Source organism: Galeopterus variegatus, unplaced genomic scaffold (genome assembly GCF_000696425.1).
Source record: "Galeopterus variegatus unplaced genomic scaffold, G_variegatus-3.0.2 Scaffold3932, whole genome shotgun sequence".
NCBI lineage: Eukaryota > Metazoa > Chordata > Mammalia > Dermoptera > Cynocephalidae > Galeopterus > Galeopterus variegatus.
Genome location: NW_007730043.1, coordinates 6,459 through 33,948, shown reverse-complemented (window position 1 = coordinate 33,948; position 27,490 = coordinate 6,459). Strand labels below are relative to the sequence as shown.

Here is a 27,490-nt window from a genome sequence, read left to right as displayed (position 1 = left end):
ATAGAAGAAATACAGCATCATAGCAGCATCACTTAGAGTCAATGATGGAAACTCTGGGAAGAGCTGGACTGGAATCCTAGACTGCCTCCTACTAGCTATGTGACCTCAGGTGTATTACTTTACTGTTTGTACCTCAGTTTACCAGTCTGTTAAACAGGGATAACAAAAGAAAGGATTAAAAGTGATAATTTTTGTAAAGCATTTGGGACAGTAGCTGGCATATAGGTGAGTGTTCAGTCATTATTAGCATTATTATTTTTGCCACGATTTTAGTATAATAATATAACTATGATATTCTCAGGTTTATGTAATTAGACCATTAGAGTATAGAAGTTAAAAATCCCAGGCTTGGGTTCAGACTCAGGTTCAAACTGGGTTCAGTTTAAGAGAATAAAAATTGCAAGGCAGGTCTCTGTAAACAGCACCACGGTCTCCATAAAAATTTGTATTATTTCCTGTGAGTAGAATGTAGTGTAACCACATGATCTACTCGAGGGCCTGGATTTTTCAGAGTGTGCAGAGCTGAGGTTGCTAGCTGGCACCTGTCCTGACTAGTCCACATACCGCTCCAAGGACGTACCACACTGTGACCATCACATTGGGCCGTGTGGATGGGCTGGACTTAGAGCAAAGGTACATAAAGAGAGGGGCCAATTGCCAACAACGAGGATTTCCACGTTGTCATTCTATTCATTCATCCATATTTCTGAGCCTGGGACCGTGTGCCAGACACTCTGCTGGGCACCAGAGATTCATGAGCGGAGTGGCATGGTCCTGCCTTCCTTCAGAGAGCTCCCTGTCCAGTTTCCAGGCATCATATGGTTTGACACACTTGGGTGACAGTGTCTGCTCTTACAAATTGAGCACTTCCTCTGAGCTGTGCACTGGACCAAGTGCATTTACATGCATTGTTTCATGAATCTGCACAAGTGCCCTTTGGAGTAGGGACACCACAACTTGTTTTTCAGCTGAAATCTGCAGAGGTAAAGGAACTTATCCAAGGCCATACAGCAAGTCAGTGGCAGCCATGTGGGATTTACGGTCCATGTCCACGTCTGTGTTATACCTCTTTTGGGGTCCAAGTCTCTCTGATTCAGACTTTTTCCCACTTGGAAGGTAAGCTGGAAAGCTGAGAGGAAAAGCCACCTGAATAAATGCACTGGAAACAGACTTACTGCCCATTGATATGAGAATGTTTGAATTTGGTCTGGGACATCCATTCTATGGAATATTACAAAACCAATAAGGAAACACTCTGACCCAAACATGTTCTCCCATAAGGATGTTCCTGATATATTATTATAGAAAAAAAGGCATCACATTTAAAGTAATGTGCCATTTTAAAAGATATAAGCAAAAATCTATAATATTAAGTGTGTATGTGTATGTGCGTGTGTGCGTGTGGTACATTTGCATCTGCTTATATGTGTTTGGAAACCCATGCAGAAGGGTACGCAGCAGGAAAGGATATGAAGTATGTGCTGAAAAATCCATCCAGGGTAAAACAACATGAAAAAGGAGCCCCAAATGGCCAGATATTGAATCCCCTGCAAATCCATCTGTTCATTAACATAAAAAATATTATTCTGTGACTTTCATAAGGAAAGATGTGTAACTGTTCCTACCATTCTCACCACCTGGAGGAAAATTCTGTCTTGGAGGGCTCAGGTCCCTCCATGGCCCTCATTCCCAACAAGAAAAACTGACTGGCCATTACTGTCACACAGGCAAAGTGATCCAGGCTTGTTAGCCTGTACTTTTATTTGGTTGCAATTTGATTGTGAAATAACTTCCTTCGAGATGAAAGAAAGAAGTAAAGAGCATTTGCTTAAAAAGAAAGATAAGTACCTGAACTGCTTCCTGTCCTGTTCTGTGGCCACTGGAAACACCTTGTCAAGGACGCAGTCTCCGACGTCGATGGACAGCCACGAGTTGCAGAGGAAATACCATTTCTTGTCCATTGCCAGGTCATAGACCAGCACCCGGCTCACATACCTGGAGAAGGGACCCAAAGCTTTGAGGATAAGGTGGGGGATGATGACACACCATGAAGGTAACATCTCTGCAAACCTGAATCCCAGGAACAAGAGCTCGTGGAAAAAGAGACCATATTTTTCTTCATTGTTCTTGGTGCCTTGATCAAAATTGGCCTCCTATGGGGAGCTCGGCTAGTGCAGACAACCAGCTCTGGAAGCATGCCATACTTTCACAAACATGCTGCAAGAGATTCATTGTTCTTGGTGCCTTGATCAAAATTGGCCTCCTATGGGGAGCTCGGCTAGTGCAGACGACCAGCTCTGGGAGCATGCCATACTTTCACAAACATGCTGCAAGAGGGTGCATTTTGACACTGTGAACCCCCAAATGTGGCACTGAACCGAGGGCCAGCATCCAGTGCTGAGCGAGTAGATCCAAATTGTCTCCAGTGTGTGTTCAGGCAGGTGCGGGCAGGAGTACACGACACATGAGTCTCTCTTGGGTCTCTAACCAGAGGGCTAGCCCACCATCTATTGTGGGGTCAGGACTTCATGGGTATGATCTAACCCAATTTATGTCTATGAGGCATGGGGAAGAATTAAAATCTTGCCTAACCTGGGATGTCAGGTCCAGCAGCGATTTTCCCCGCTGCTATATAGCTCACGGGAAGAATCATGGTATCAATAGTCACTCTGCACTGAGCATTTACTACATAGTGGGGACTATGTGAAAATGCTCTTGACGTGTGTTTTCTCATTTCAGGAAGGACAGTTCCTTCAGGGTTGCAAAAGCCACTTCTGCCAAGGTTACGTGCCCTTCTGGGGTGGCTGACGTTCAATGATGCAGTGCCTGATGTGATCAACACCTGGGCATTTCGATCTAACTTGGGACAGTTCCAGAGCTCTCCTAAGGGATTGGCTGGGCCATCACTGGGCTGCAGCACACACAGCTGGACATCTCCCTCGGCCCATCTTACCTCCTTCTCTCCCTTCCTAACCGCTGATCCTAGACACCCCTTCATAAACACTGTGCATGCTTAACTCCATGTCAGAGTCCACTTCTCAGGATCCAGCCTACAGCTGAGACACTTAAAGTATTGATGTTTAATCTCTTGGGTGAATTATACAGCAGTATAAATGCTGTATTTTTCTGAAGCTGCCAGCTGCTGATGGGCAGTCAGACTGAACACCACTCATCTGGGTCACTAGTTTTGGCCTCAGACAGAATGGGGAAGACTGTACTTTGAACTTGCTAGTGGTATAACCTTGGGTAAGTCACAGGTCGATGCTGTGAAAGGGCCAAGGGTGGGGCTAGCATTAAACTCCAGGACTGCAACTTCTAGTTCTTCTCCTAGCTACTGATCCAGTTTGTGTGGACCATGAACCAGTGGGCCTCTCTGACCCTCAGTTTCCTCATCTGTGGAATGGAGATCCTTTCTACGAGTTTTGCAGAGGCTGTGAGGATCAGGAAGGCAGCCCAACCCTGGGCCTGCTGCTTTGTAGATCTTCATGGTTTGTCTGCCCCAACTCACCAGGATGGCCGGTCCCCTGAGTTGTCATGCCACAGCCTGAGGCTCCGCAGTTCCCCCAGGGGAAACAGGGTAGAGAGCAGGAAGACATCCACTCCTCCTCGCTCAAAAACTGGGGTGTTGGGATCTGACAGGTGGTGGGGCTCACTCTCTCCATCCAGGCCATACAGGGTGACAGTCACCTGAAATCCAGAGACCAGGAGTGGCCAACTTCACTTGGTAACCAAGCCACAATGGCCCTGCTTCATTGGAAGTGGCCAGAAACAAACAAAAACCAATGAAGCACAGCCCTTTTGCCCTCTCCTCCCTCCCATTTTTCAGTTGTATGCACGTTGCTGGTCCCCGGTCCGGTACGGGGGCAACACTGAGGGTTGCGATCCGTTGCCGGACCCGGAAAAAAGAAAAAAAAAAAAAAAATGCTTCCTGGTGGCCTTTCCAAACTCCTCATATATTTGTGAGGACTGTAGGGCAGAAACTTGTTTTCCCCAGTTGGATATAACAATTATTTTCCCAGTGCCTCTCAGAGTGCCTGGCACTGAGAGATGAATGAATACAATACCCACAACTTTGAATACACATATTCCCAGGGACCACCTTAGACCTACCAAGTAAGAATGTTGGGGATTGGGCCCAGGAATCTGTTTTTCTCATGATGTCCAGGTGGCGCTGATAGGCATTCTTGATTTTGTGTCAACAACAGCGTTGCAGTAGATGCTGCCTGTGCTTGACTGCATCCCTCAGCCTCATGGCTGTGGCATTCCCTACACCAAGTCCAACTCTTTCCCTGGAGTCTTTCTTTGGCTATTAGAGTGGCAGGCCAGAAGTGCTAGAGAATTAACGCCCCCTGAACACAGTTCCCAGTCAATCGGTCAGTGATTAATGGGAGCTAAATACCCCAGCTCCCTCATCATTCAGCTGGGATGACTTTGAGGCACATATTTCCTAGTGTTTTCAAGTCCTGTGATGGGACTAGGGACCAGGTGCCCATTTTGATGATGCACCCTTTATGGGCTGCCTTCCGTTCCCTGTCTGGCTTCTCCACTCCCCTACTGATGTTTCCTGGGATGCCTCTTAAGTGAACTACTTGCACTCGAATCCTTGTTTCGGAGTTGGCTTCTACAGCAGAGTCTCTCCACCTGCACTATTGACATTTGGGGTTGGATCCTTGTTTGTGGTGGTCTCTGTCCTGTGTATTGCAGGCTGTTTCACAGCATCCCTGGTCTTTACCCACTAGATGCCAGGAGCACCTCCTCCTCTAAGTTGTGCCAACCAAAAATGCCTCCAACATTGCCAACGATCCCCTGAGGGCAACAACACCTCTAATTGAGAATCATTGTTCTAGGGGAACCCAAACTAAGACAATATCAAGTTGAAATGTGACTACAGTACTCCACAGAGAGAAAAGGCCTGGGGATCAGAGGTTTTTCACTCCTTTCCTGTTGAGGTCAACTCATCAGTGTCCAAGGAAAGTGAGACAGATATTTCATTAAATGGTGAAAGTGATTCCTACGTTTATTCAACACATAGTTACTGAGCACTTACTCTAGGTCAGACAGCTGGCCTAGGACCTAAGACACGGCAATAAATAAAACTTTTAAAATTTAAAAAATAAAATACACACATAAATTTAAAAAAATAAAATTTAAAACATAAAAATAAATAAATAAACAGATAAATACCCTGCTCTCATGAAGCCGAATGTCATTTTCAAAAACAATGGTGTTTTCTCCAGGACTGTGTACACAGTGCCAGTGGTCCTCAAACTGTGTTCCACAGAGCCCTCAGTTTCCATAAGGGAACACTGGAGGCTGCTGCAAGGCATGATAGATTCTGATGAGGTATATGGCACATACCAGACTTAACTGAGGATGCTGAGATATCACAGAGACAGCCTGCCATATGCTCCACAGCTAGTTTCTCAAGGATTTTAGAGAATCCATAAACTGAAATATATTCTTCAATACCTCTGGGCAGCCTGCTCAAAGACAGACAACGGCTCTGCCTCACTTCTTAGCCAGATGCCCGCTAGTCAGTCCACCTAAAAAATGTAATTCAAGACTCGCCGTTTTCACATGGTTGTTATTTTTTCTTTCTTTCCTTTCCCCCTCTCTCTTATAAATTCTGCTTTCCCCATTTTTCACTGATGACAGCTTACTGACTGTTCTGCTTCACCTATGAGCAAACTTACTTGTGGGTAAAAAACTTAATGCTTGAGTTATTCTTTAGTAGGGAGAAGGGAGATGACCCAGGGACACAAGACCAGACCCCAGCCTGCTCTTTCCCACTCCTAGTTTATTTTTTTTAAATATTGGGGCTTAAGATAATGTTTTATTCGACAATAATATTCTTTCCTCTAAAACACAAAAACCAAAAGAGAAAAAAAAAAAATCCAACAACACAAAATCCACCATGCTAAAGTAATCCCAAACAACACAGCAAGCACTTCACTGAGTGGGACGTGTTGATCCACCAGCGGGTCCCGCGTGGTCAGGTACCTTTGAGGACGTGGCTGCCCCTCGCCGGTGTCCGGTGTAGACTGTCACCAGGTACTGGTACCGGGCAAAGGGATCATTGTCCTCCAGCACTGTGACCTTCACCTGGACAGAAGGATGGCATTAGGAGGGCCCTGCTCAGAGCGTTCATTTGTCATATGCCAGCCAAGAATGAGCTGGGCATTCACGGATGCTGAGATATCACAGAGACAGCCTGCCATATGCTCCACAGCTAGTTTCTCAAGGATTTCAGAGAATCCATAAACTGAAATATATTCTTCAATACCTCTGGGCAGCCTGCTCAAAGACAGACAACGGCTCTGCCTCACTTCTTAGCCAGGCCCGCTAGTCAGTCCACCTAAAAAATGTAATTCAAGACTCGCCGTTTTCACATGGTTGTTATTTTTTCTTTCTTTCCTTTCCCCCTCTCTCTTATAAATTCTGCTTTCCCCATTTTTCACTGATGACAGCTTACTGACTGTTCTGCTTCACCTATGAGCAAACTTACTTGTGGGTAAAAAACTTAATGCTTGAGTTATTCTTTAGTAGGGAGAAGGGAGATGACCCAGGGACACAAGACCAGACCCCAGCCTGCTCTTTCCCACTCCTAGTTTATTTTTTTTTAATATTGGGGCTTAAGATAATGTTTTGTTGGACAATAATATTCTTTCCTCTAAAACACAAAAACCAAAAGAGAAAAAAAAATCCAACAACACAAAATCCACCATGCTAAAGTAATCCCAAACAACACAGCAAGCACTTCACTGAGTGGGACGTGTTGATCCACCAGCGGGTCCCGCGTGGTCAGGTACCTTTGAGGACGTGGCTGCCCCTCGCCGGTGTCCGGTGTAGACTGTCACCAGGTACTGGTACCGGGCAAAGGGATCATTGTCCTCCAGCACTGCGACCTTCACCTGGACAGAAGGATGGCATTAGGAGGGCCCTGCTCAGAGCGTTCATTTGTCATATGCCAGCCAAGAATGAGCTGGGCATTCACGACAATTAAAGTGCAAAAGCAAAATTACATGTGCAATCTACTCATTCCATCAGGTGAGAGCCATTCTTTATAAGAGCAGGGTTTGAAGTAAAAAATACTGGTGAAATTGGGCTGACCGGTTAGAGTGTGGTGCTGATAACACTAAGGTCAAGGGTTCGGATTCCCGTACTGGCCAACCACCAAAAAACCGGTAAAATTAAAAAGCACAAAGTGCATTTTTTATTAAATATGACCCCAAGTGAACTTGGTATTTAGCTGAGAACATTCCAATCTGCTAAACTATGCAAACTCTGTTCACATATAATTCCTCATTATATTGGTAAGCAGATTATGCTTCTGAGGGATTTTTTTTTTTTTAATTAGCTGACATCAGTCGGAGGCTGTAGTGGACTGTGAAATGCACTGCCCAGATCTCCCTCCAGGGGAGGGCTTGCTGCCCCAGTTGCTGGGGTGCTGGTGTCAAGGATGCGAGAGCCTGGGGCAGCTGGCACCCAATAACCAATTGGTGGAGCATCTGGGTGTGATCAAGACGTGGGCATCCCAGCCCAGCTTGCGACAGCTCCAGAGTTCCCAAGGGTCAGGCAGCTGTCATCGAGCTGCGTGGCAGCTCCTCTTCTCCCCCTGCCCACCTTGCCTCCTTCTCTCCCTTCCCAGGCACTGATCCCAGGCACCCCTTAATAAACACCCTGCATGCTCAATTCCATCTCAGAGTCCACTTCCCGGGAAGCACCCTACAGCTGAGGCACCTGAAGTATTAATATTTAATCCCTTGGGTGAATCAAAGACAGCAGTATAAATGCTGAAACTGTCATCTTTTTAAGTTTTATCCGATGTCAATATCCTGAGTGGTGTTGCTGTGCGGGGGAAGGGCAGGAATGGTCAGAGCTTCAGAGGTATGCAACCTAGCATCATTCATGTGTTCCCTCAGACATTTCCAAGTATCTATGGCAAGCCTACTATGTGTCAGACACGGTGCATATACTGGAAAAAATAAGAACTTCATTGTTGCAAACAGGAGCTGCGCTATTTGTTGTTGCTGGTCTTTTTTTCTATCTTCAGACCCCTCTTACGCTCAGGCAGATCTGAGTTTAAATTCTGGCTCCTGCCAGTTGGCTTTAGGCCAGTCAAGTGCCCTCTTGAAGCTGGGCCACTCCTCCTAAAGATGCTGGAAGCGCTGTGAGGAAAGGTGAACACACCGAGCCTGGGGTGTCCAAACCCTGCACGTCCCAAAGAAAAGACGGTCAGTGGCCAGATCCTAGTAAGCATCACTGTAAGCCCTTGGCAAATCCTGTGGGATTAGAGAGTTTTTGTAAACCTGGAGCCTTGGGCCATGCCAGATAGCCTATGCTAACCATCGGGGGTCAGTCACATATGTATAGAGCATCCGCCTGACTGACACTTTCAAAGGCTCCAGCCTCCCCCAACAGCAGGGCCCAAGGCTCCCCCCACAAATCCTCCTAATAATTTGATGGAAAAGGACATTTTGTAGATAAAGAGGCTGATGGGCCAGTTTTCCTGAGGTATCCCCAGGGGTCAAGGCCTGGACGAGTAGCCGACTGCTCAGCTAACCACCTGGGCTCAATTCCTTGGGCCCCCTGCAAGGGGACACCCCCTGCTCCTCTCTCCCATACCCAGGGACCACACAACCTTACCTTGGCCTGATCCTGAGCATCCTTCCTCCTCGCCCAGATCACCACCAGCATGTAGGCCACACAGAGGCAGCCCACGGTGGTCACAATCACAGGGTTGTCCTCAAAGGTGGCAAAGAGCTCGGCAGTCTGGCGGATGTCAATGGCATTGGGCATGACCAGGAACGTGCTTCCAAAAAAGGTAAGGTGGCTGCAGAGGCAGTGTGCCTGGGAGGGGGTCGTCCGTGGCCCCACCTGCAACCCCCAAAGAGGCCATGGGTAGAAATGCACGGAAAGCTTAATTAAGCCAGGGGAAGAGAACGATGTTTGCTTTGAGTGGCAGACGCTATACAGGGGTGTGGGGCTGGGGAGACTGCTGGGAGACCAGACTCAGGGTTCCCCTGGGGCTTTTTTATTTAATTGAAAATTAATTTTAGAGCTGGCCCATTAGCTCACTTGGTTAGAGCATGGTGCTGGTAACACCAAGGTCAAGGGTTCAGGTCCCCATACCGTCCAGCCACCAAACAACAACAACAAAATTAATCAATGTAAACTTATAAATAAATAAATAAAAAGAAAATTAATTTTGAAATGCAGAGAATAGTATTTATAATAAACATCTTTGTATCCATCATTCTCAGAAGCCGACTGTGTATGTTTTGTGCTTTGTGTTTTTTAGATACGAAGCATGGCAGGTGAAGTTGGAGTCGCCTTTGTCCCCCGCCCTCCATAAACAGCCATTGTCACAAATGTGGTGTGTGTCTGTCTGGTCCATTGCCCCACCTGATGTTCATTCACAGCACAAATATTTGTTGAGTGTTAATTCAGTGCCCAGCCATGGGCCAGGTGCTGGGAGGACATCTGGAGTGACCAATTCATCTCAGTTTGCCTGGGACTCTTTTTTCTGAGTCTGGGGCAAACTGGGATGGTTGGTCAGTTTATGCTGAATAGCAGAAAGACAGTCTGGGGAACCACAGGAAGAAAAAGGAAAGGACAAGTGTTTAAACCCCAGGCTAGCATCTCAACACCAGGAAGGTGTGGCGTGAGCGTGGGGATGCGGTCTCTCATGGGTGTGACAATGTGGGAGAAGGCAGGAGCAGGTCAGGGCAGGGACCCCCATCTGTCCTCTTGCTTCACACCCTGCACAGTCAGGGCAGGCCATCCCCAAACCCCTCAGCCAGCTCGCCATCACCTCACAGAGCCATTTGGTGCACAAAGATTTAACTCAACCCCACAAACCAGCACCGCCTTTTCATTCTAGGGTCACCACTAGATGGTGAGGACAGAGGGAGCAGGAAAGACTGGTATCCAGAAAGTTCCTCTCTACTCCAGCACCTGGTGAGGAAGAAATTCCCGAAGCCCTGTCATGCCCTGACAGGTAACTCTTGTCTCCTCTCTTTAATGAGCCACCCGGCAAAGGCACTCCCCTCCACATGGCATGGTGCCAACTGTTTATCACAAATTTCAGGTGGGTCTTAGTTCCGGGTTTGCTCCTTGGTTTCTCTCACTGTTTCTCAATCCTGCCAGCTTTTAGCACACAGCTGTGGAGCTTACGGGAACAGCTAGAATGCCCAGAAGGGGTGGGGCTGGTTTCAGAGAAGAAACCCAAGCAAGTGCTGGTGACAAGACCAGTGTCTGCCGGGAGTCCAGGGACCCTTCTTGACTTATGCCCAACATCTTGCCCTCCAGGGTTTCACAAAGACCTTGAGGCAGTGGCTTTCCCAACCTCGTCCAGCATCAGGGCCCCTTTGAACATCAGAAACTTGTCTATGAATCCCCTTGTGACAGTAATTGCATTTTTTATATCCTTTAAGAAAATATATATTTTCTTCATATATATTAAGGTTCTCAGACCCCTTGCAATAAATCTGCCTTTACTTCCTGATAAGGGTCTGCAGTCCAGAGATCTGGAAGTTTCTTTGGCTATTTAGATAGTTCAGTGGTGGTTTTCCATCCAGACTTGATGATCCTATATATTTATTTATGGCTCCTCAATGAACTCTATAAAATGATCTCTATATATCTATATCTGTATCCATATCTGTATGTGCATCTGTAATGAGCATCAAGTAGACAACGTTAGATTAATCATAATTTTTGGTTCATGATACACTCCCACACACAACCTCTTCATGTCCCACATTTATGTCGTATGCATTAGTAGGCGCATATTCTTAATAACATGAGAAGCACCTGGGAACTCACCACTGTAATCAGAAGCTGGAAACTTCCCAATAACTTAGTTTAGTTAAGTGGTCCTCCCCCAAGCCACCCCCATGCCTCCTCCACCCAACCCCCATCCTGAGCCCCTGTTCACTGTTTGATAGATTTCCATTTTATACACATGTTGTCTTCTCTCTACCCTGGATCTTTAACAGAACAGTCACTTTAGTCTACGGAGCACTCACTGTGCAGCAGGCAGCATGCTCAGTACTTTATGTCCCTAATCTCGTCTCTGCCCCACCTCAACTCTGCGTGGTAGCCAGCCTTGATCCCCACTTTAGGATGGGAAAGCTCAGAGAGGTGAGGTGGCTTATCCAAGCTCATTGATGAAGTGGGACCGAATCTAAGCCTGTCTGATGGCAGAGCCCATGTCACCACCCCTACACCATCTGATGCAGTCTGAGCCTCAGGCCCAGAAACTCCAGAAGGATGCCCCACACCCAGGGTCTTGTTCCTGTGGTACAAAGGCTTGTGCCACAAGCATGGGAAACCTGTTGTCTCTTGGACATCTCCACATGCCCTTGTTTCTTCCTGGTGCTTTGGGGAATGCCCTACATGTGGCAGCTAGAAGCCAGGGCAGGAATTGACAGGGAAGCTGAGGCTGCAGCAGAAACAAGGCTTGAAGGAGCTCACTGTGAGTCTCCTGCTTCCATGGCTCTGTTGGGACATGGCTTCTTATAGTACTTGTGACCATTGTCATCTGACATGGGTGTGTCCTTTGCTAGGCTGAAAGCTCTCTGATTTGTCTCACCATTAAATCCCTTCCCCTGGGCACATGGTGAATATTTGTGGAATAAACGAAAGAAGGTTCTATGGTCTAGTAGATGGAGACAGATGTGTGATGAAGTTCAGCTCGGTGGGGAGGCTGCTGTTCTTGGGAAGGGTGTGAAATGCTGTGGAAGTCCAACAGAGGGAGGTGTCTGGGAGTCTCCCCAGGAAGATGGCACTGGGGTGGGAGACTGCCGGGCAAAGAGGAGTTCCCCAGGCAGGGGGAGGTGAGAAGGGCATTCCGGGAGAGGGCGGCACATGCTAAGGCATGGAAGGGAAGGGGACTTGAGATACTCCAGAGATGGCACTGATGGCTCAAAGCCAATATCTGTCTGCAGGGCACTCTCACAGGCCTCGGCTCCTTGGGGCAGAGCTGAGCTGACCTAAGACAGGGATTTGATTGCAATTAATAAAGACAAGTGCTGTCCAGGGGCTCGGCAGGACAGGGCCCAGCGCTGGAGAAGCAGTGCCACGTGTTGCTAAGTCGTGCTCTGGGGACAGACAGTCCCGGCTTCGTGTCCCAGCTCCTCCACTTCCTAAGTGTAGGATTTGGGGCAAGTTGTTGAGTCTCCTAAGACTTTGTTTTACCACCCCTAAAATGGAAGTAACTGTCTTGGGGATAATTGTGAAGATTTGAGGAGATGATACGAGCACGAGGGATCTTCAAAACATTTGTGGAAAGGTTTGTATTATAGACAGTCCCGGCTTCGTGTCCCAGCTCCTCCACTTCCTAAGTGTAGGATTTGGGGCAAGTTAGTTGAGTCTCCTAAGACTTTGTTTTACCACCCCTAAAATGGAAGTAACTGTCTTGGGGATAATTGTGAAGATTTGAGGAGATGATACAAGCACGAGGGATCTTCAAAACATTTGTGGAAAGGTTTGTATTAACTTTTTCTATTCCTTTTTTCTTTTGTTTTTGTTTTGTTTTGTTTTCTCTCTCTCTTTTTTTAAACTTTGTAAAGTTTATTGACAGACAAATGTGAAGATCGACCTGGGAAACACCATCCCACACAGAATCAGAGAAGTGCTCCTCCGTATAATCTCTTAATTCATTCTATGTATCCATGAACGTTTTGAAGCAGCCTCTACAAGAACAGCATGGAACACAGCACCTGGCGTAGAATGAAGGGCTCAGCTATGAGTTCATTTCCTTGGAAATGACCCTCTGGCCTCCTTCAGCAGCCCAGAGTCAGCAGGGCTTCCCGAGTCACTCATTCAATGGTCATTTGCTCCCAGCGGTGAACAAAACTCATTGCTCCTGTCTCGGGGGTTCCCAGAGCACCGAGGAGACAGATATCATTTAAATGAGCTCACACACAGAGGTAGAGTGACCATTGTGCTCAGTGCTATGGAGGAAGGGCGCATGTGCTGTAGAGTTTACAACAAGAAATCTCACCTCGTCAGTGGCCATGAACAGTTTACTCGGGGAAGTGATGCTTAGGCTGGGGCGGGGACGTGGGGGGTATTCCAGTCACAGGAACAGCATATGCAAAGGCCTCATGGAGGGGCACAAAATGCTGAACCATAGGCACTAAAAGGGGACACTACATGAGCAGGGCACACCCCACCAAGCCATTTTATCCCATTCCTTACCTCCCTCTCCTTACCTGGCACCCAGAGTTGTCCCAAGTCTCCTGGGCCTCATCCCAGAACACACAATGGGACAGGAAAGTGGTGATGCCGACTGTGAGATTCCTGTCAGGGGCTGGCTCCAGGTCAGACTCGGGGACCACAGTCAAATAGTAGATACCTTCTCCAAAATGCAAGTCCTCTGGGCTCAGGATCCACGTGAACAGCTCATCTGCGGGAAAGGGGGTTCTGGGTCAGCCTGACGCCTCATTGAGACTGGGGGACAGTGGTGACTTGGCAGAGAAGCAGACTCTGATGGTTTCCCTGAAGTGCTACGAGTATCTTCTCCCCCTGAGACCAGGAGCACAGAAGGGGGAGCACACCCCGGTCAGTGTGCAGAGCCATGTCAGACAGGCAAGGGCGCAAACGCTGGTTCTCCTCATTGGCTGTGTGATCTCAGACCAGTTACTTAATCTCTCTGTTCCTATTGGTAAGTGGAGATTTCAATAGTCCCCACCCCCAAGGGTTGTCATAAAGACTGAAATGAGGTCAGTTCTGTAAGCATTTCTCAGCTCTTCAGGGCATATAGTAAATGCTCACCTAATGTTGGCCAATAATAACACTAACACCAACAAAAATAAGCCACTGAGTGTGGCAAGTTGCTTTTTTCTTTGCTTTTTTTCCCCATGGCTTCTGATTCTCAAGTTTAAACTGGTCACACTCCAGGAAGTGGCTTAAGAAATGGCCCAGAGAATGGGCCCACCTGGAGCAGCTGTTAGCGGAAGGTGAGTCTGGGCATCGTGGCTGGTCTCGTTGGGGTGGTAGCCATAGCCCAGACTGAGCGTGAGTGGGATGCCAGGTCTCCAGTGAAGCTGGATCCCCAGAGCCGCCTCCCCAGAAGTCAGGTTCACCCACAAAGCTTCAGGACTGGTCAGACTCAACACGGTCGGCTTGCTGTGTCCTTCAGGAAGGCGGGGCAGCAGGATCTATCATCAGAAACAATCAAATCCAAGGTGTGCCAGGAAGGCAGTGTCAGATGGTGGGCCCCAGGGCAGCTGTGCAGAGCTGTGCAGGCAAGCACCTGGGAACTGAAGTCCTGTTTGTTCACAGCAAATGACCACACACTGGGTGGCTTAAAACAGCACAAATTTGTTATCTTACAGTTCTGGAGGCCAGAGGTCCAAAATCAGTTTCTCAGGGTTAAAGCTGGCAGGGCCACCCTCCTTCTGGAGGCTTCAGGGGAAAATCTGTTTCCTCACCTTTTCCAGCTCCTAGAGGTCACCTGCACTCCTTGGCTCACAGCCCCTTTGTGGCATCACTCCAACCTCTGGCTTCTGTCATCAAATCACCTTTCCCCTGCTATAGTTAACTCCCCCTGTCTCCCTAACTCCCCCTGTCTCCCTCTAACAAGGCCCCTTTGGATTCCATCGGGCCCACCGATTAACCAAGTATACTCACCCATCTCAAGACCCTTAACTCAGCCACATTTGCAAAGCCCCTTTTGCATTAAAGGTAACATATTCGCAGGCTCCAGGGATGAGGACCCCGACATCTCTAAAAATTGCTATTGAATTAGTCATTGATTAGAAAAAAGTAATAAAACTCTTGAAAGAATCTGAACTCATACTGCACCATGATGTGCTTATATTTTTTGCTTAACTTTAAAGAAAATCTGACTAGACATTTTAGGGGCTATGTCACAGCGGCAGTTCATGCAATGAAGATGATTAAAATCCCAATCAAAAGATTTATATAACCAGGAAAACTTGGTTGAACACCCAAAGGTTGGTGAACAAATGTACATTTGTAGTTTTAAGTTAAATGCAATGTTTAAGGTAGGGTAAGGATCATGTTGAATGATTCCCTTCTTTAACCATTTTTTTCATAACCAACCAACTTTTGGTCTTAACCAAATTGAAGACAGAAGCACCACCTGACTTCTGACAACACGCCCAACTTCTACCTCAATGTTCTCCGATAGATTCTTCATAGGAATGAGCTGTCCACTAGGGCTGGTTAGACGGAGGCCACCAACAGTTCCGCTGACATCAAAGTGACCTCGGGGTGGGAAGGGGCTCTTTGGGAAGCTCATCATCTGAAACCAAGAGCAAGGGTGTTGGCCAAGGCCCCTGAGGGGCTGGAAGGTAAATAGGTCCCTATGAGAATGATGAAGTCCTAAGATGGGACAGAGGAGTAGCCCTTGTCCTGTGGGGTAGGTGGGGGCCCACCTCAGCTGCTGGGGTTTCCCTGGCATGTTTCTGCCCTTCAGGGCTGTGGTCTCAGAGATCTGGCCCTAGAGAATCCAAATCAGACTTGCTTTAGCTGAGCAATTACTGGAATGTAAAACTGTCCAAGTCTTTCTGCCAAAAAGCTAGTAAGTGTCTAAGAGAAAGAAGTTTGTCAATTTCTGCCCTTCAGGGCTGTGGTCTCAGAGATCTGGCCCTAGAGAATCCAAATCAGACTTGCCTTAGCTGAGCAATTACTGGAATGTAAAACTGTCCAAGTCTTTCCGCCAAAAAGCTAGTAAGTGTCTAAGAGAAAGAAGTTTGTCAACTTTCATTAGGGCTCAAGGAGTTGAGATGTGCCTTAAATTGGGGATGGAAAAGAGCCTTGGGTTTGTCATTTCCTCGTTGTGGAACTAAGCCTGAAGAGTGTTATTTCCAAGGACTAAATGAACCAAGTCTGCTGGGTACATTTTGCAGCACAGTGGAAAGAGGACGGGTATGGAGTCAGGAGGTGTGGCTATGAATTCCAGCTGTGCCACTCACTTGTGGCTTTGGGCACATCATTGAGCCTTGTCTGTAAAACGGGCTGTTAGCAACATAAATGAACAAATGCACATGAAAGTGCTTTGCAGACTGCAAAGGGCCATCCCTAAGGAGGTTATTACTGATGTTACCCTTATGTCCACAGGCTCCTGGCTGTCCTCCCCAGAGCCAAGGGAGGAGGCGGTAGGCAGAGTGAAGGCAGCAGCATTAGCAGCAGGCATGTGCACGGAGGAGCCGCGCCAACTCCGTCCTCGTATTCTGGCCACAAAGTGAGAACAGAGAGAAGAGAGTCAGTGTTCAAGGAAAATCCCCATACCTCCTGCTTTGCCATCAGAGTGGGTGCTGTATTTTGATCTCTTTAGATGGTTCTGCAAGTTTGTGTCAGTAGAAGCAGCACAAAAGGCAGTTGATGTCCCCTGTTCTGGATTGAAGGTTCCCTGAGGACATGGCTCCTGCCAGCTTTGTTTACTGTTGTACCCCCAATACCTAGAACGGTGCCTGGCACGTAATAGGTGGTCAACAAATATTTTTGCTGAATGAATAAATGTTCTTGGATGTAGACATTTCTCCCCCTAACTACCTTGACCTCTGATATCATGAGCTCCCAACCCCATCTTTTCTGGCCTTTGACCTTGTCACATCTGATTAGATGGGGGACCTGGTTTCCTAGCTCTGATCAGAACACGCTTTGGGAAACTACCCCTGGGACCCAAGAGGGCATCCCCGGCACAAGGAACTGAGAACTGGTGCTTGGAGCCAGGGGGATCCAGCAGTGCCTGCAGCATCGTCCAGTCACTGCTCATCATGTGGAGGGATGGAGGGAGCTGAGCATCCCCGGGTACTGGGTCAGCGCTTGGCGAGAGATGAGCGCTCCATGGAGAAACTGACAAGGCAATTTGTCTTGAGCACCCACAGGCCCCTGGTGCAATGGGCTGGCCTGACACACCCCGAGCATGGTTAACAGCGGCCTGATCCTACCCATTCACCCCCTTGCCTGCCCAGCCCCGATACCAGCCATCTCTCAGGACTCCCTCAGGTGGCTCTAACACCCAACGCCTCCTTTCCTGTGCTGTACAGACACCCAACATGCAGGGAGAGGGGGACCTTCTCTAGGTGGAACGCCCTCCCCATGTTCAGGTCCCATCACTTCTCCAACCCCAAGTCTGGTCTCCTGGGCTGTGCTTATCACAGGGTATGGAGGTGTGGGTGTGGGATGAGCGAGGTTAGGGGATGAGCTCTCTTGAGGACCCACAGTACAACCGGTTACCTGTGTGTGTACACAGAGATGGAGGGGGTGGCCAGTGTGGCCGGAAGGCCCCCAGGCAGTGTCCCCAGCAGGAGGGCGGTCTGCACACGCTCCGCAACTCGGAGCAGCTGTGGCACAGTGGCAGTCTGGAAAAGGAAGTGGGAGAGTGCAGCGATGGACCCGTCTCTCTAGACCACCTACGGTTACTGCCACCAGGCCAGTGAGGGACCTTCCACAGGGAACTAGACAGGGCAGAGGAGTGAGGGGGCAAGAGCCTGTAGGTGATGATAAGAGCGGGCACTTATAAAGATCCCAAATGCTTGACTTTCACATACTTTCCATCCTCCCGACAACCCTTTGAGGCAGGTGCCTTGCTACCCCCATTTGGCAGATGGGAAATAGAAGCACAGAGAGGATGTGACTTTGGGAGTCACATGTTATAAGGGGAAGAGCCAGGAATGACAGATGAGCGTCCGGCTCCAGGGTCTGCGCACTGAGCTATCTCACGAGCAGCTCTTGGGGCTGCTGCCACCCCCACGGCCCAGCTCTTGTTCCAGGGGAAATGGAGAGGAGCAAGGCCATTCACAGGGTCACCTGGGCATGGACTCTGCCCCCAACCCCATCCAAACGCCTGACTGAGATGCGACCTCATTGACACCAAGGCTGGTGTGAGGACCAGGGAGGGCTGGATGTTTGCACAGAGTTCCTTTTAGAGCACAGATGTGTGTGACCATTGCTGCACGTGAATGTAAGTGTTTGAATGTGCGCATGGATGAGTGACTGAGTGTGAGTGTGAGCATGTTTGAGTGCACAGAAGTGTGTGTAGGTTACAGAGGCAGGATACAAACTCAGGCTGCCTTGCTCCAGAGCCTGTGCTCTGCTTACACACCACACTGCTTCCTGGAAGCTCTGCTCTCTGGGACTTTTCTTCCAGCTCCCCAGGCAACACTTTAATCTGTGCCTCAGTTTCCTCATCTGCAAGATGGGGAGAAAAGTCCACCTAGACATGCTGATGTGAGTTGGGCATGTAGTGGCTGTGAGGTCTGCATCTGGCCTGGGTCGCTCACCTGGCTGCCATTGGCCTCTGCAGGCTCTTCTGGTCTTTTGCTCAAGGAAGCTTCCAGCACACTGCCCACAGCCTGAAACAGGTCCCTGGTGGCTGCCTGGAACCTCTGGTCCTCAGGATGGGCCTTGGCACTCACTGTCAATAGGGCCTCACTGGCAAGCTCCAGAGTCTGGCTGGCCTCCCGCTGGTTTCACCCAAAGAAGGAAAAGCAGCATGAGCCCCACCTGGCAGAGACCATCCCCTGTGCCATTCAAGGAACAAGGGCTGTGGTGGAAGGGAGCAAGGCAGGGGCACAAGCCAAGGAAGAGGTGGGCCAGTCCTGTCACATAAACTGCCTGTATCTCTGACTCGAGACCAGGTCCCCCCTCCTTATAATGCACTAAGTCCCTTCAGGAGAGAAGCTTTGTCTGTCTCAGAATCCCTCCCAGGGTGTCCTGAATAATGCCCTGCACATAGGAGGCATGCAGTAGCATTTGCTGAGAGGGGGATGGATGGATGGATGGATGGATGATGGATAGGTGGATGAATGGGTAGATGAATAGATGGACGGAGGACGGACAGATGGATGGAGGACAAATGGATGTACAGATGATGAATGAATGAATGAATAGATAAATGGATGGATGAATGGATGGTCAGATAGATGGACAGACATGGTGTATGGATGGAGGACAAATGGATGTACAGATGATGAATGAATGAATGAATAGATAAATGGATGGTCAGATAGATGGACAGACATGGTGCTTATTGTAATTTTGTAATTATATATGTATTTTTCAAATTATTTGTTTAATGTCTGGCTGCTCTAGTAGTCTAAAAGTGCCATAAGGACAGAAGCCATGTGTGTGTGATTTTCTGCTGAATTCTCAATGAGTTTCACAGTACCTGGCACATACTAGACATTCAGGAAGCATCTGTTGAATGAATAAATTAATACATGCATAAATGAGTAGAAGGATGGGGAGGATGTACATAGGTACATGTATATATTATGCACCTAAAATAGGTGGATGGGCAAATGGGTGTGTAAGTGGGAAGTGTCATAACAGCACCATGGCCCCTGAAATAAGGACCAGCCTTCCTGGCTTCAGGCTGGAGGATCCGAGGAGGACAGCCTCCTGCCAGAGGGGGCAGGGCACAGCCAGGGCAGTTTCCCCCTTTTCCTGTTTTTATGGCTTCTTTTTTAACCCTTGGATGCAATAACCATGGAAACATGGTGTGATAATTTGAGTTCTCCAAGAAGCAGATCCTAAGGGAAGGATTTAAGAGCAACTCATTTATTTGGTGGTGATCCTGGGAAACGTTGGTGGGTGCTATTGGTCAATTGTGTCCCCCAAAGGTTCGAGTATTGGAATCTTAATATTCATTGTAACAGTGTTAAGAGGATGGGAAATCCTGTTATGGTAATTGAAAGGTGGGCCCTTCAGGAGGTGATTAGATTGTGAGAACTGTAACCTAATGAATAGATTAATCCGTTGATTGTATAATGGAGTAATGGGCATAGTTCTGACGGCTTTATAAAGACAGCAAGTGAGTAGGTTAGCTCTGTCTTGCTTAGCCCATTCACCATGTAATACCCTGGTTGCTCAGAGCCCTATAGAAGAGTTTCCACCAGCAATGAGATCCTCACCAGATGTGTTCTCTGGACTTTGGACTTCCCAGCCTCCAAAACTAAGAAATAAATTCTATTTCTTTATCCATTACCTAGTTTCAGGTATTCTGTTATAAGCAATAGGAAATGGACTAACACACTAGGGGACTGGGGATCTGAGACAGTGAAGGGCAAGAAGCCCACACGGGGTTTGATCAAGCCCGTTACCTGAGGCTCAGTCCTGCTTGGGTGTTGGGCCTTTAAAAAACTAACTCCACCTTAAAGTGACATTACAAGTGGATTAACGTGGCATCCTAAGATGGCGCCGGGAGAAAGCAGGGTGGGAGTGTCTGCAGGAACCTTGCCTTAGCCCTTATTGGCCGCACTTGTGAACACTGCGTAATTGCAATAGATAGGTATTGAGACAGGATGCGTGCCCTTAACCCTTAAGCTGATTGGAGGATGTAAAAAACCTGCCTTTGCCATTTACCTTTAAAAGCCAATGCTTGTGTGTTAATAAATGGAACTGCTTGACAGAACCCTCACCGTGTCTGAGTGTCCTTTAACTGGGCTGGTTTGGGGCCGGTGGTGTGCTCCCCTCTCTTCACGGCTCTCTTCCCCTGTCTCCTTCAAAAGGGGACCGGAGGGAAAGAGGAATCCCGGGCCGTTTGCTCGCCCACTGAAAGGAACGAGGCTAGGGCTGTACGGGTCGGCTGCTGGCGGTGGACCCGACACTTGGGGGCTACCCCTCAATGGGAACAAGGGAGCTGGGGCACCTGTACACCAGCCCCATTAGTCACTGGGCATTGCATGAATTCCCTGCTATGAGGGCAGGTAGAGTGGACTCTGGGGGTCAGAGAAGGCCTCCAGGCAAAAGAAACGCAGGAGCATGCACTGAAGTGGGGGACACAGGAGGATCACAGCAGCACCTGGACACACACTTGGTACTGTGGTCTGAATGTCCCCTACGCTCATGTTAGAACTTAATCCCCAATATGGTAGTGGAAGGTGGGTCCTTTAAGAGGTGATTGGATTGTGAGGACTGTGCTCTCGTAAATGGGTTGATCCATTCATGGAGTAATGGGTTCATGGTTTATTGGGTTATCATGGTGGTTCTGATGGCTTTGTAAGGGGAGGAAGTGAGAAGGTTAGCTCTCTCTTGTGATTCTCTCACCATGTGACACCTCGTGTTGCCATGGGACCCTATAAAGAGTTCCCACCCAGAAGAATGCTCTCACCAGATTTGTCCCCTGGACCATGGACTTCCCAGCCTCCAAAACTACAAGAAATGAATCTAATTTCTTTACACATTATCCAGTTTCAGGTATTCTGTGTATGCAAAAGAAATGGACTAGTTCACTTGACCACCTAGAGATTAACTAAGTTACTCCCTCAAGTTGCTCAGCAGTGGGTGGGGGAGGGAGGGGTGGGCAAACAGACCACTCCACCCAGCGTGAGACACAGGGGTGCTGGAGGGGCACCTTCCTTCACACCACCTTATACCTTGGAAAGAAGAGGGTAGAGCCTTATGACTGAGGGCCCCCTTCACCTGTGCCTGCTGGGTTGTCACCCCCCTCTGTGGAGGCACGTGTCCCACGGCAGGTTCAGAGGGTGGAACTACTCACCTGGGCCAAGCCTGTGAGCTCCTCACTGCGGTGGGTCACCTCTCTCAGCACCTCGGCCAGCCCCCAAACCCTCTGCACATCCTCCAGGCTGGTGGTGACTGCGGACAGCAACCCCAGCAAACGCTCTCTGACCTAGGCACGGGAGGAGAAAGGCAGGGAGAGGAAACATAATCCCAGTGGCTCCATGAAGCTTCAGAAAGATGTGGGGTCAGAGGGAGTGACCAGGCTCATCTGGGTTTTCCAAAGCCCTGTGGACCTCCTTTCACCTCACAGGATGTGTGGCAGGCAGGATAGTGGCCCCCAAAGACATCCATGTTCTAATTCTCAAAACCTGTGAATATGTGTCTTCACATGGCCAAAGGCATTTTGGCAAAATCACTTTGGAGATTTGATTAGGTTAAGGATCCTGAGTTAGGGATATTATCCTGGATTAACAGGTGGGACCAGTGTAATCACAAGGGTCATTATAAGAGGGAAGGAGAGGGGAGAGAGAGAGAGACAGGCTGGGGGAGGAGGGGAGAGGAGAGGGCTTGGAAGATGCTATGCTGCTGGCTTTGAAGTTGGAGGAAGGGGCCAGCAGCCAAGGAATGGAGGTGGCCTCTAGAAGCTGGAAAATGCAAAGAACAGATTATCCCCAAGAGCCCCCAGAAGGTTCACAGCCCAGCCCACGTCTTGATGTTGGCCCAATGAAACCCATTTCAAACTTCCAACCTCTAGAACTGTAAGAAAATACATTTGTGTTTTAAACCACTAAATTTGTGGTAATTTGTCACGGCAGCCATAGGAAACTAATATAGGATGTTGCAAGCTTTCTCCAAATCTTCAAATAAAATCTATAAAGGTTGGCATTATTTAAAAATAAGTAGTGTCTCAGGGTGGCACTTGTGACCGGAATGACACGGAATTCAGAAACTGGATTGCTCTGTTGGCCCAATGTGCATGTGAGATCTCACTGGAGGCTTGGGATCCCTGTGTGCCTTTGGCAAGGTGGGGACAGGGTTCCCCCTACTCGTGCCTCCTTCTCCTGCCTTTGGCCAGACCCTCTGGGCTGCTGGGGCATGTGTTTTCTAAGTCACAAAGCACTAATGAGGGGCTGGCCAGCAGATGGCCTTGGCAGCAGCAGAGAAAAACTGGGACATAATTTCAGCACCACCCAGTAGAACTTTCTGCATTGATAGAAATGTTCTGTTCCCTGTGGGGTCCAGTACAGTAGCCACTAGCCGCATGTGACTATTGAGCACCTGGAATACAGCTCATGCAACCATGGAACTGAATTAGTAACTTTATTTAATTTAAATAAATTTGAGTTTAGATCTGAGTAGCCAGACATGGCCCGTGGCAACCATTCTGGATAGCACAAACACAAATGGGCAGTCATTCTTGCCTACATGGCCTGCTACCAAACTCACTCAGCCTACATACTTCCAAGGCAGCTGCAGTCTGAGCATGTCTGCCACCAGCTGAGGCGCATCCAGGCTTCCGTCCAGGCTGTGGCTTGGATGGAGGAAAGAACAGTCCAAGATGTTAGAGGACTCTTCTAAGAATGTTCCAGAAGGGAAACTTGGATAATGCAAAATCTTGTGTTAGCCTCTGCAGATCCTCCCTCCATCCTTCCCCACCCTACCCTATGTGCCTTGCAGGGACCTGTGTGCAGATGTCACTGGCTCCTGGCCCTCTGGCCAGTGGATTCTCCCATAGGGAGGCCCCACAGGAGATGAGAGGGTTGGAGGACAGAGAGCTGCTGGGCCAATGGGGTGGCTGCCATGGCTCCTACCAGGGAACACTCTCCACATGCAGTTGCCCCTCTGGATTCTGGTCACTCCAGGCTGAGTCCCTGGGGTCCTGCACTCTCTCTTGTTCGTTCATTCCCTAAACCCTGCCCCACTGTTCTCAACAGAGCCCTTCTTAAAAATCTTAAAATTGCCCAGTTTGACATCTATCTCCTGCCAGGGCCCTGACATTTCACAGGGGACCTTGGGTCAGGCTGTGGAATCTGTGTGCTTGGGGACCCCAGGATGTCCAAAGGGAACTTTGCTATAGGTGCTGCTCAGAGTGGGAGCCAGGTAGGGTGTGTGGATGTGTGTGCGAGTGCACACACGTGTGTATCTCTGCATGCATGTGTGCATGTGTGTGTGTGTGTGCGTGGGGGGGTGGCTAATGGACAGCACAGGGCTAGGGTGAGAGGGCTGGAAGTGGAGGGAGGAGAGAGCCAAACTAGATTTGAATCCCGTCTTCACTATGAGGGTACTTCAAAAAGTTCATGGAGGGCCGGCCCAGTGGCGCACTCGGTAGAGTGCAGCGCTCCCGCCGAGGGTTCGGATCCCATATAGAGACTGGTCCGCTCACTGGTTGAGCGCGGTGCAGGTGTGACACGGAGGGTTGCGATCCCATTACCAGTCACGAAAAAAGACAAAAAGGAAAAAAAAAAAAAAGTTCATGGAAAAACAGAATTGAAAGATAATGCAAATCTTTCCAGGAAGATTTTGAAGTAGCCTCATACTTACCAGACATGTGGCCCTGGGCCAGTGACGACAACACTCTTACCCTGTGTTTCCTCATCTATGACGTAGAAGCAACCTCAACATTTACCTCACAGGGTTGTAACGGGGATCACACATCCATGAAGCCCTAATTCAGGGCCTGGTGGCACACAGTAGGTGCTCAATAAATGTTAGTTACTTTTCATAAGTAGTTACTATGACAACCGCTGCTTCTCCTATTAAGTACTTACCACATGTCCAGCACCAGGCAATGTACTTTCATGCAAGCCCTCAGGGGACCAGGGGAAGTCTCTCTTCTCTTCTCCACACCCTGCAGACAGGGGTGTGCGTGTGCGTGTGCGCATGCGTGAGTGTGCGTGTGCATACGGGTGTGCGTGCGCACAGGCATATTCATTTTGCAGGTACTGGGAGCGGGTGTGATCCTACCTTCTGAAATACTTGTTCATAATATTAGGATGTAACATGAAATGGCCATTTTTGTGGGTTAAAACTGGTCAAATGTTGGCAATTTCATGGTTTGACCTTTAGTTACAGTGATTATAACTCTTATTTAACTCTCACCACAAGTTTACAAGGAAAATGCTACTATTATCCCCATTTTTCAGAAGGGAACTTAGGCTTAGAGAAGTTCAGTCTCTGGCCCATGACAATTCAGATGGCGGTGACAGAGCTGTGACAACAGCTCCAACCCCAAACTATGAACCATATAACCTAGGCCACTTTTCTCCTCTGGGCCTCGGTTCTGTCATCTTTATTATGAAGGGGCTGCAGTGATGCTCTCTAAATTCCCTTCCAGTCACAGAAGGCTGTGACCCCATGAAGGTGAGCAGAGAAAGAAGTTAGCAACAAAGAAGGCTTTTTCTCCACTTTATGTCACTCACTGAAAGGACCAGAGAGGGAAGTGATGTCAACCACTTGGGAGACAACAAAGGCTTCTCCACTGATCTGACTCTTGAACCCTGCTTCCCACCCCAAATGGCTCCCACCTCGAATGGCTGCACATGGACCCTGGGGGCCCCAGTGGCAGGGTATAAACGGAGCACCTTGCGTCTGGTGTCCATGCTCGGTGGCTGCCTGGAGTTCTGGCCCTGGCACTCCTGGTTCAGCAGAGAGGACAGGGACTTGGCCAGCTGGAGGAGATGTTCAGGGCCATGCGCGCCTTGAGAAGCAACAGTGAGTTTCTCCGACACAGCAGCTTGGAATGCCACATCCTCAACATGCGTGTCTCCGGGTCCCACCTAATGAGGAAATGTGCTCAGTGATCCTTGTTCAAGAACCTTTGGGACCACCCAAAGTCACGGTCTTCATGTGGGGAACAGGCCTAGAAACCTTTGGCCTGGGCATGGGGGAGCTCAGGCATACGGACCTGCTTGACCCAGGCAGCTGACGGCCACCAACACTGAGCCTTGGCCAGTCCATTGCTTCACCCCTCACTGGCCTTCTCATCTTGTTCTCAGTCTCTTCCATCTCCACGTGGCTTCTGAGCCTTGACATTTTCTTGGGATTTTATCCAGGCTCTGCCTTATGTCCCTGTTGGCCTATCTTGGTCCTCCTTCCTCTGAACTCTCTGAAGGTGCCGGCCTAACTCATGCTTGGGCCCTTCCGCCCCAACCCCTGGCTCCCAGGACCCTACCACTCTTCTGGCCACTAAGTCCTAAGATCTACAAAAGTAGAGACCGTGTCGATCCCCAGGACTTGGCACATAGTAGATGCTCTGTAAATATTTGTTGAAGGAGTTAATGAATCAGTGATTCATCTGGCCAGGCCCTCTGCTCCCTTCTTCCACCCAGCCACCCTTTTGTGAGGTTCAGATAAGGTTTGCAAAGTTTTCTCAACAAAGAAATAGTGGCTGCTGCCACCACCCACCTTAATCACCACACGGGTCTGCTGTCTGTTCCCTGCGTGATTGGTGACAGTAACGACCATGGTAAGCTCAAAGTCATTGTCTTCTTTTCCAAGGGGCAGATAAACTGATGGGAGGGCAGGTTCAGGACCACAGTGTAGGCAGAAGCCTGGCAAAATGGAAATTGAACAGTTAGGGGGCAGCTCTAAGCCCCGAGGAGACTGCAGCCCACCCAGACAGACCCTGGTCTCAAGGACACAAAAGCTACAGTTGTTGAAGGCATGGCAGGCACTCAGGGATTCCATACTTTCAGGGAGTAGAGAGCCACATATACTGGTCCACTGTCCTCTCTAAGTAACTGCAGGTGTCTGTGACTTTGGAACAATTTTACTGAAATCCATGAAAAACTGTGGATAAAATCCTCCAGTTACAGTTTTTTGTTTTATTTTTAAAATTCAAGGTGGTAAACCAAATTACAAAAAGAAGAAAAAGGAGGAGGAGGAGGAGAAGGAGGTCGGGGAGATGAGAGGTGGGGGAAGGAAGGGGAGAGGAGGAGGAAGTACAAGTGCAGGTTGAAAGTTAGCTCAAAACATGTCCAAGCTCCCTCCCAAGTCACTTCCTTTACAGACCCCTTCCTACTGCTCTATCTGAAACAGCGCCCCTGGCACATACATCTTTGTTTACCAGTTGTCTCTGCCACTAAATTGTAAAGACCATGAACTCAGGGACTTCCACTGTTTTGTTCATTGCTGTACAGCTGGCACCTAGAACAGAGCCTGGTATTCAATACATATTTGTTGTAAAAATGAATGAGCAAACGAATATCCTTTATATCCTTGAATGAGACCCACCTATCATTGGAGTCACTAATCATTGTACAGTTTGCAGACAATCACGAAGTTATTGACTTGCAATTGAAAACTCACTTTTATATGATCATCTTGCCCCCTTCCTGCTCACCTGTATAAGGCAGGTGAGCTACTAAACTGGAATGACCAATTGGAATCAGAGCAGCTGTCCTGGCCTCGCATTTAGGGGGATGCAGGTTTGAAATGAAATCTACTTACCTTGCTTGCATTTTTTCCTTCCAGGCTCAGACCCAGGTACAGTCCTCTTAACAGTCCTGTTTCCCACATCTACTTGACAGAGCACCCCATGACAATTACACCCTCTTGGGTCTTAGAACAGTTCATGTCCCCGTTTCATTAGTCAAAGTATAGAGCTTATGTCACTGTGGTGTTTGATGGTGGAGTCTGGGGAGCGTCCTGGTAACACTCCTGGTGCCTAGGTCTGGAGGAAAGTTCCAATCTGACTAGAGTATTTTCAGAGTCACACGAGGGTCACAAAATGCCAAAGCCCATTGGGAGGAGATAAGGAATTAGATGAGCCCTCCAAGGACCAACCACCATCAAAATGGGAGAGTAGGGGGCCGGCCCGGTGGCACACTGGATAGTGCGCCGCTTGGGAAGCGCGGCGGCACTCCCGCCCGAGGGTTCGGATCCCACATACAGACCGGTTCCCGCTCACTGGCTGAGCGAGGCGCGGGAGCAACACCGAGGGTTGCGATCCGTTGCCGGACACGGAAAAAAGACAAAAGACAAAAAAAAAAAAAAAAATGGGAGAGTAAGTCAACGTGGGCTGCGCTGCCATCTCCCCAGCTGACAC

The 27,490-nt window shown here is 48.7% G+C and overlaps 1 protein-coding gene across 2 annotated transcripts in view; it reads right to left on the bottom strand.

The window, feature by feature from the left end:
* Positions 1-27,490, bottom strand: part of LOC103601909 (polycystic kidney disease protein 1-like 2) — a 69,986-nt gene that overhangs the window by 38,892 nt on the left and 3,604 nt on the right. Inside the window, exons 4-16 of one of the 2 annotated variants that reach the window (XM_008586316.1) lie at positions 25,849-25,994; positions 25,026-25,220; positions 21,482-21,613; positions 18,264-18,446; positions 17,218-17,342; positions 16,082-16,208; positions 15,146-15,277; positions 13,946-14,168; positions 13,221-13,414; positions 8,647-8,877; positions 6,810-6,911; positions 3,509-3,687; positions 1,849-1,995 (exon numbers count right to left, since the gene is read on the bottom strand). In XM_008586316.1, coding sequence (XP_008584538.1) covers positions 1,849-1,995; positions 3,509-3,687; positions 6,810-6,911; positions 8,647-8,877; positions 13,221-13,414; positions 13,946-14,168; positions 15,146-15,277; positions 16,082-16,208; positions 17,218-17,342; positions 18,264-18,446; positions 21,482-21,613; positions 25,026-25,220; positions 25,849-25,994 — 2,116 coding nt within the window. Of the gene's footprint in view, positions 1-1,848; positions 1,996-3,508; positions 3,688-6,000; positions 6,103-6,809; positions 6,912-8,646; positions 8,878-13,220; positions 13,415-13,945; positions 14,169-15,145; positions 15,278-16,081; positions 16,209-17,217; positions 17,343-18,263; positions 18,447-21,481; positions 21,614-25,025; positions 25,221-25,848; positions 25,995-27,490 lie in introns of both variants that reach the window. The other variant, XM_008586314.1, reaches the window with a different exon arrangement.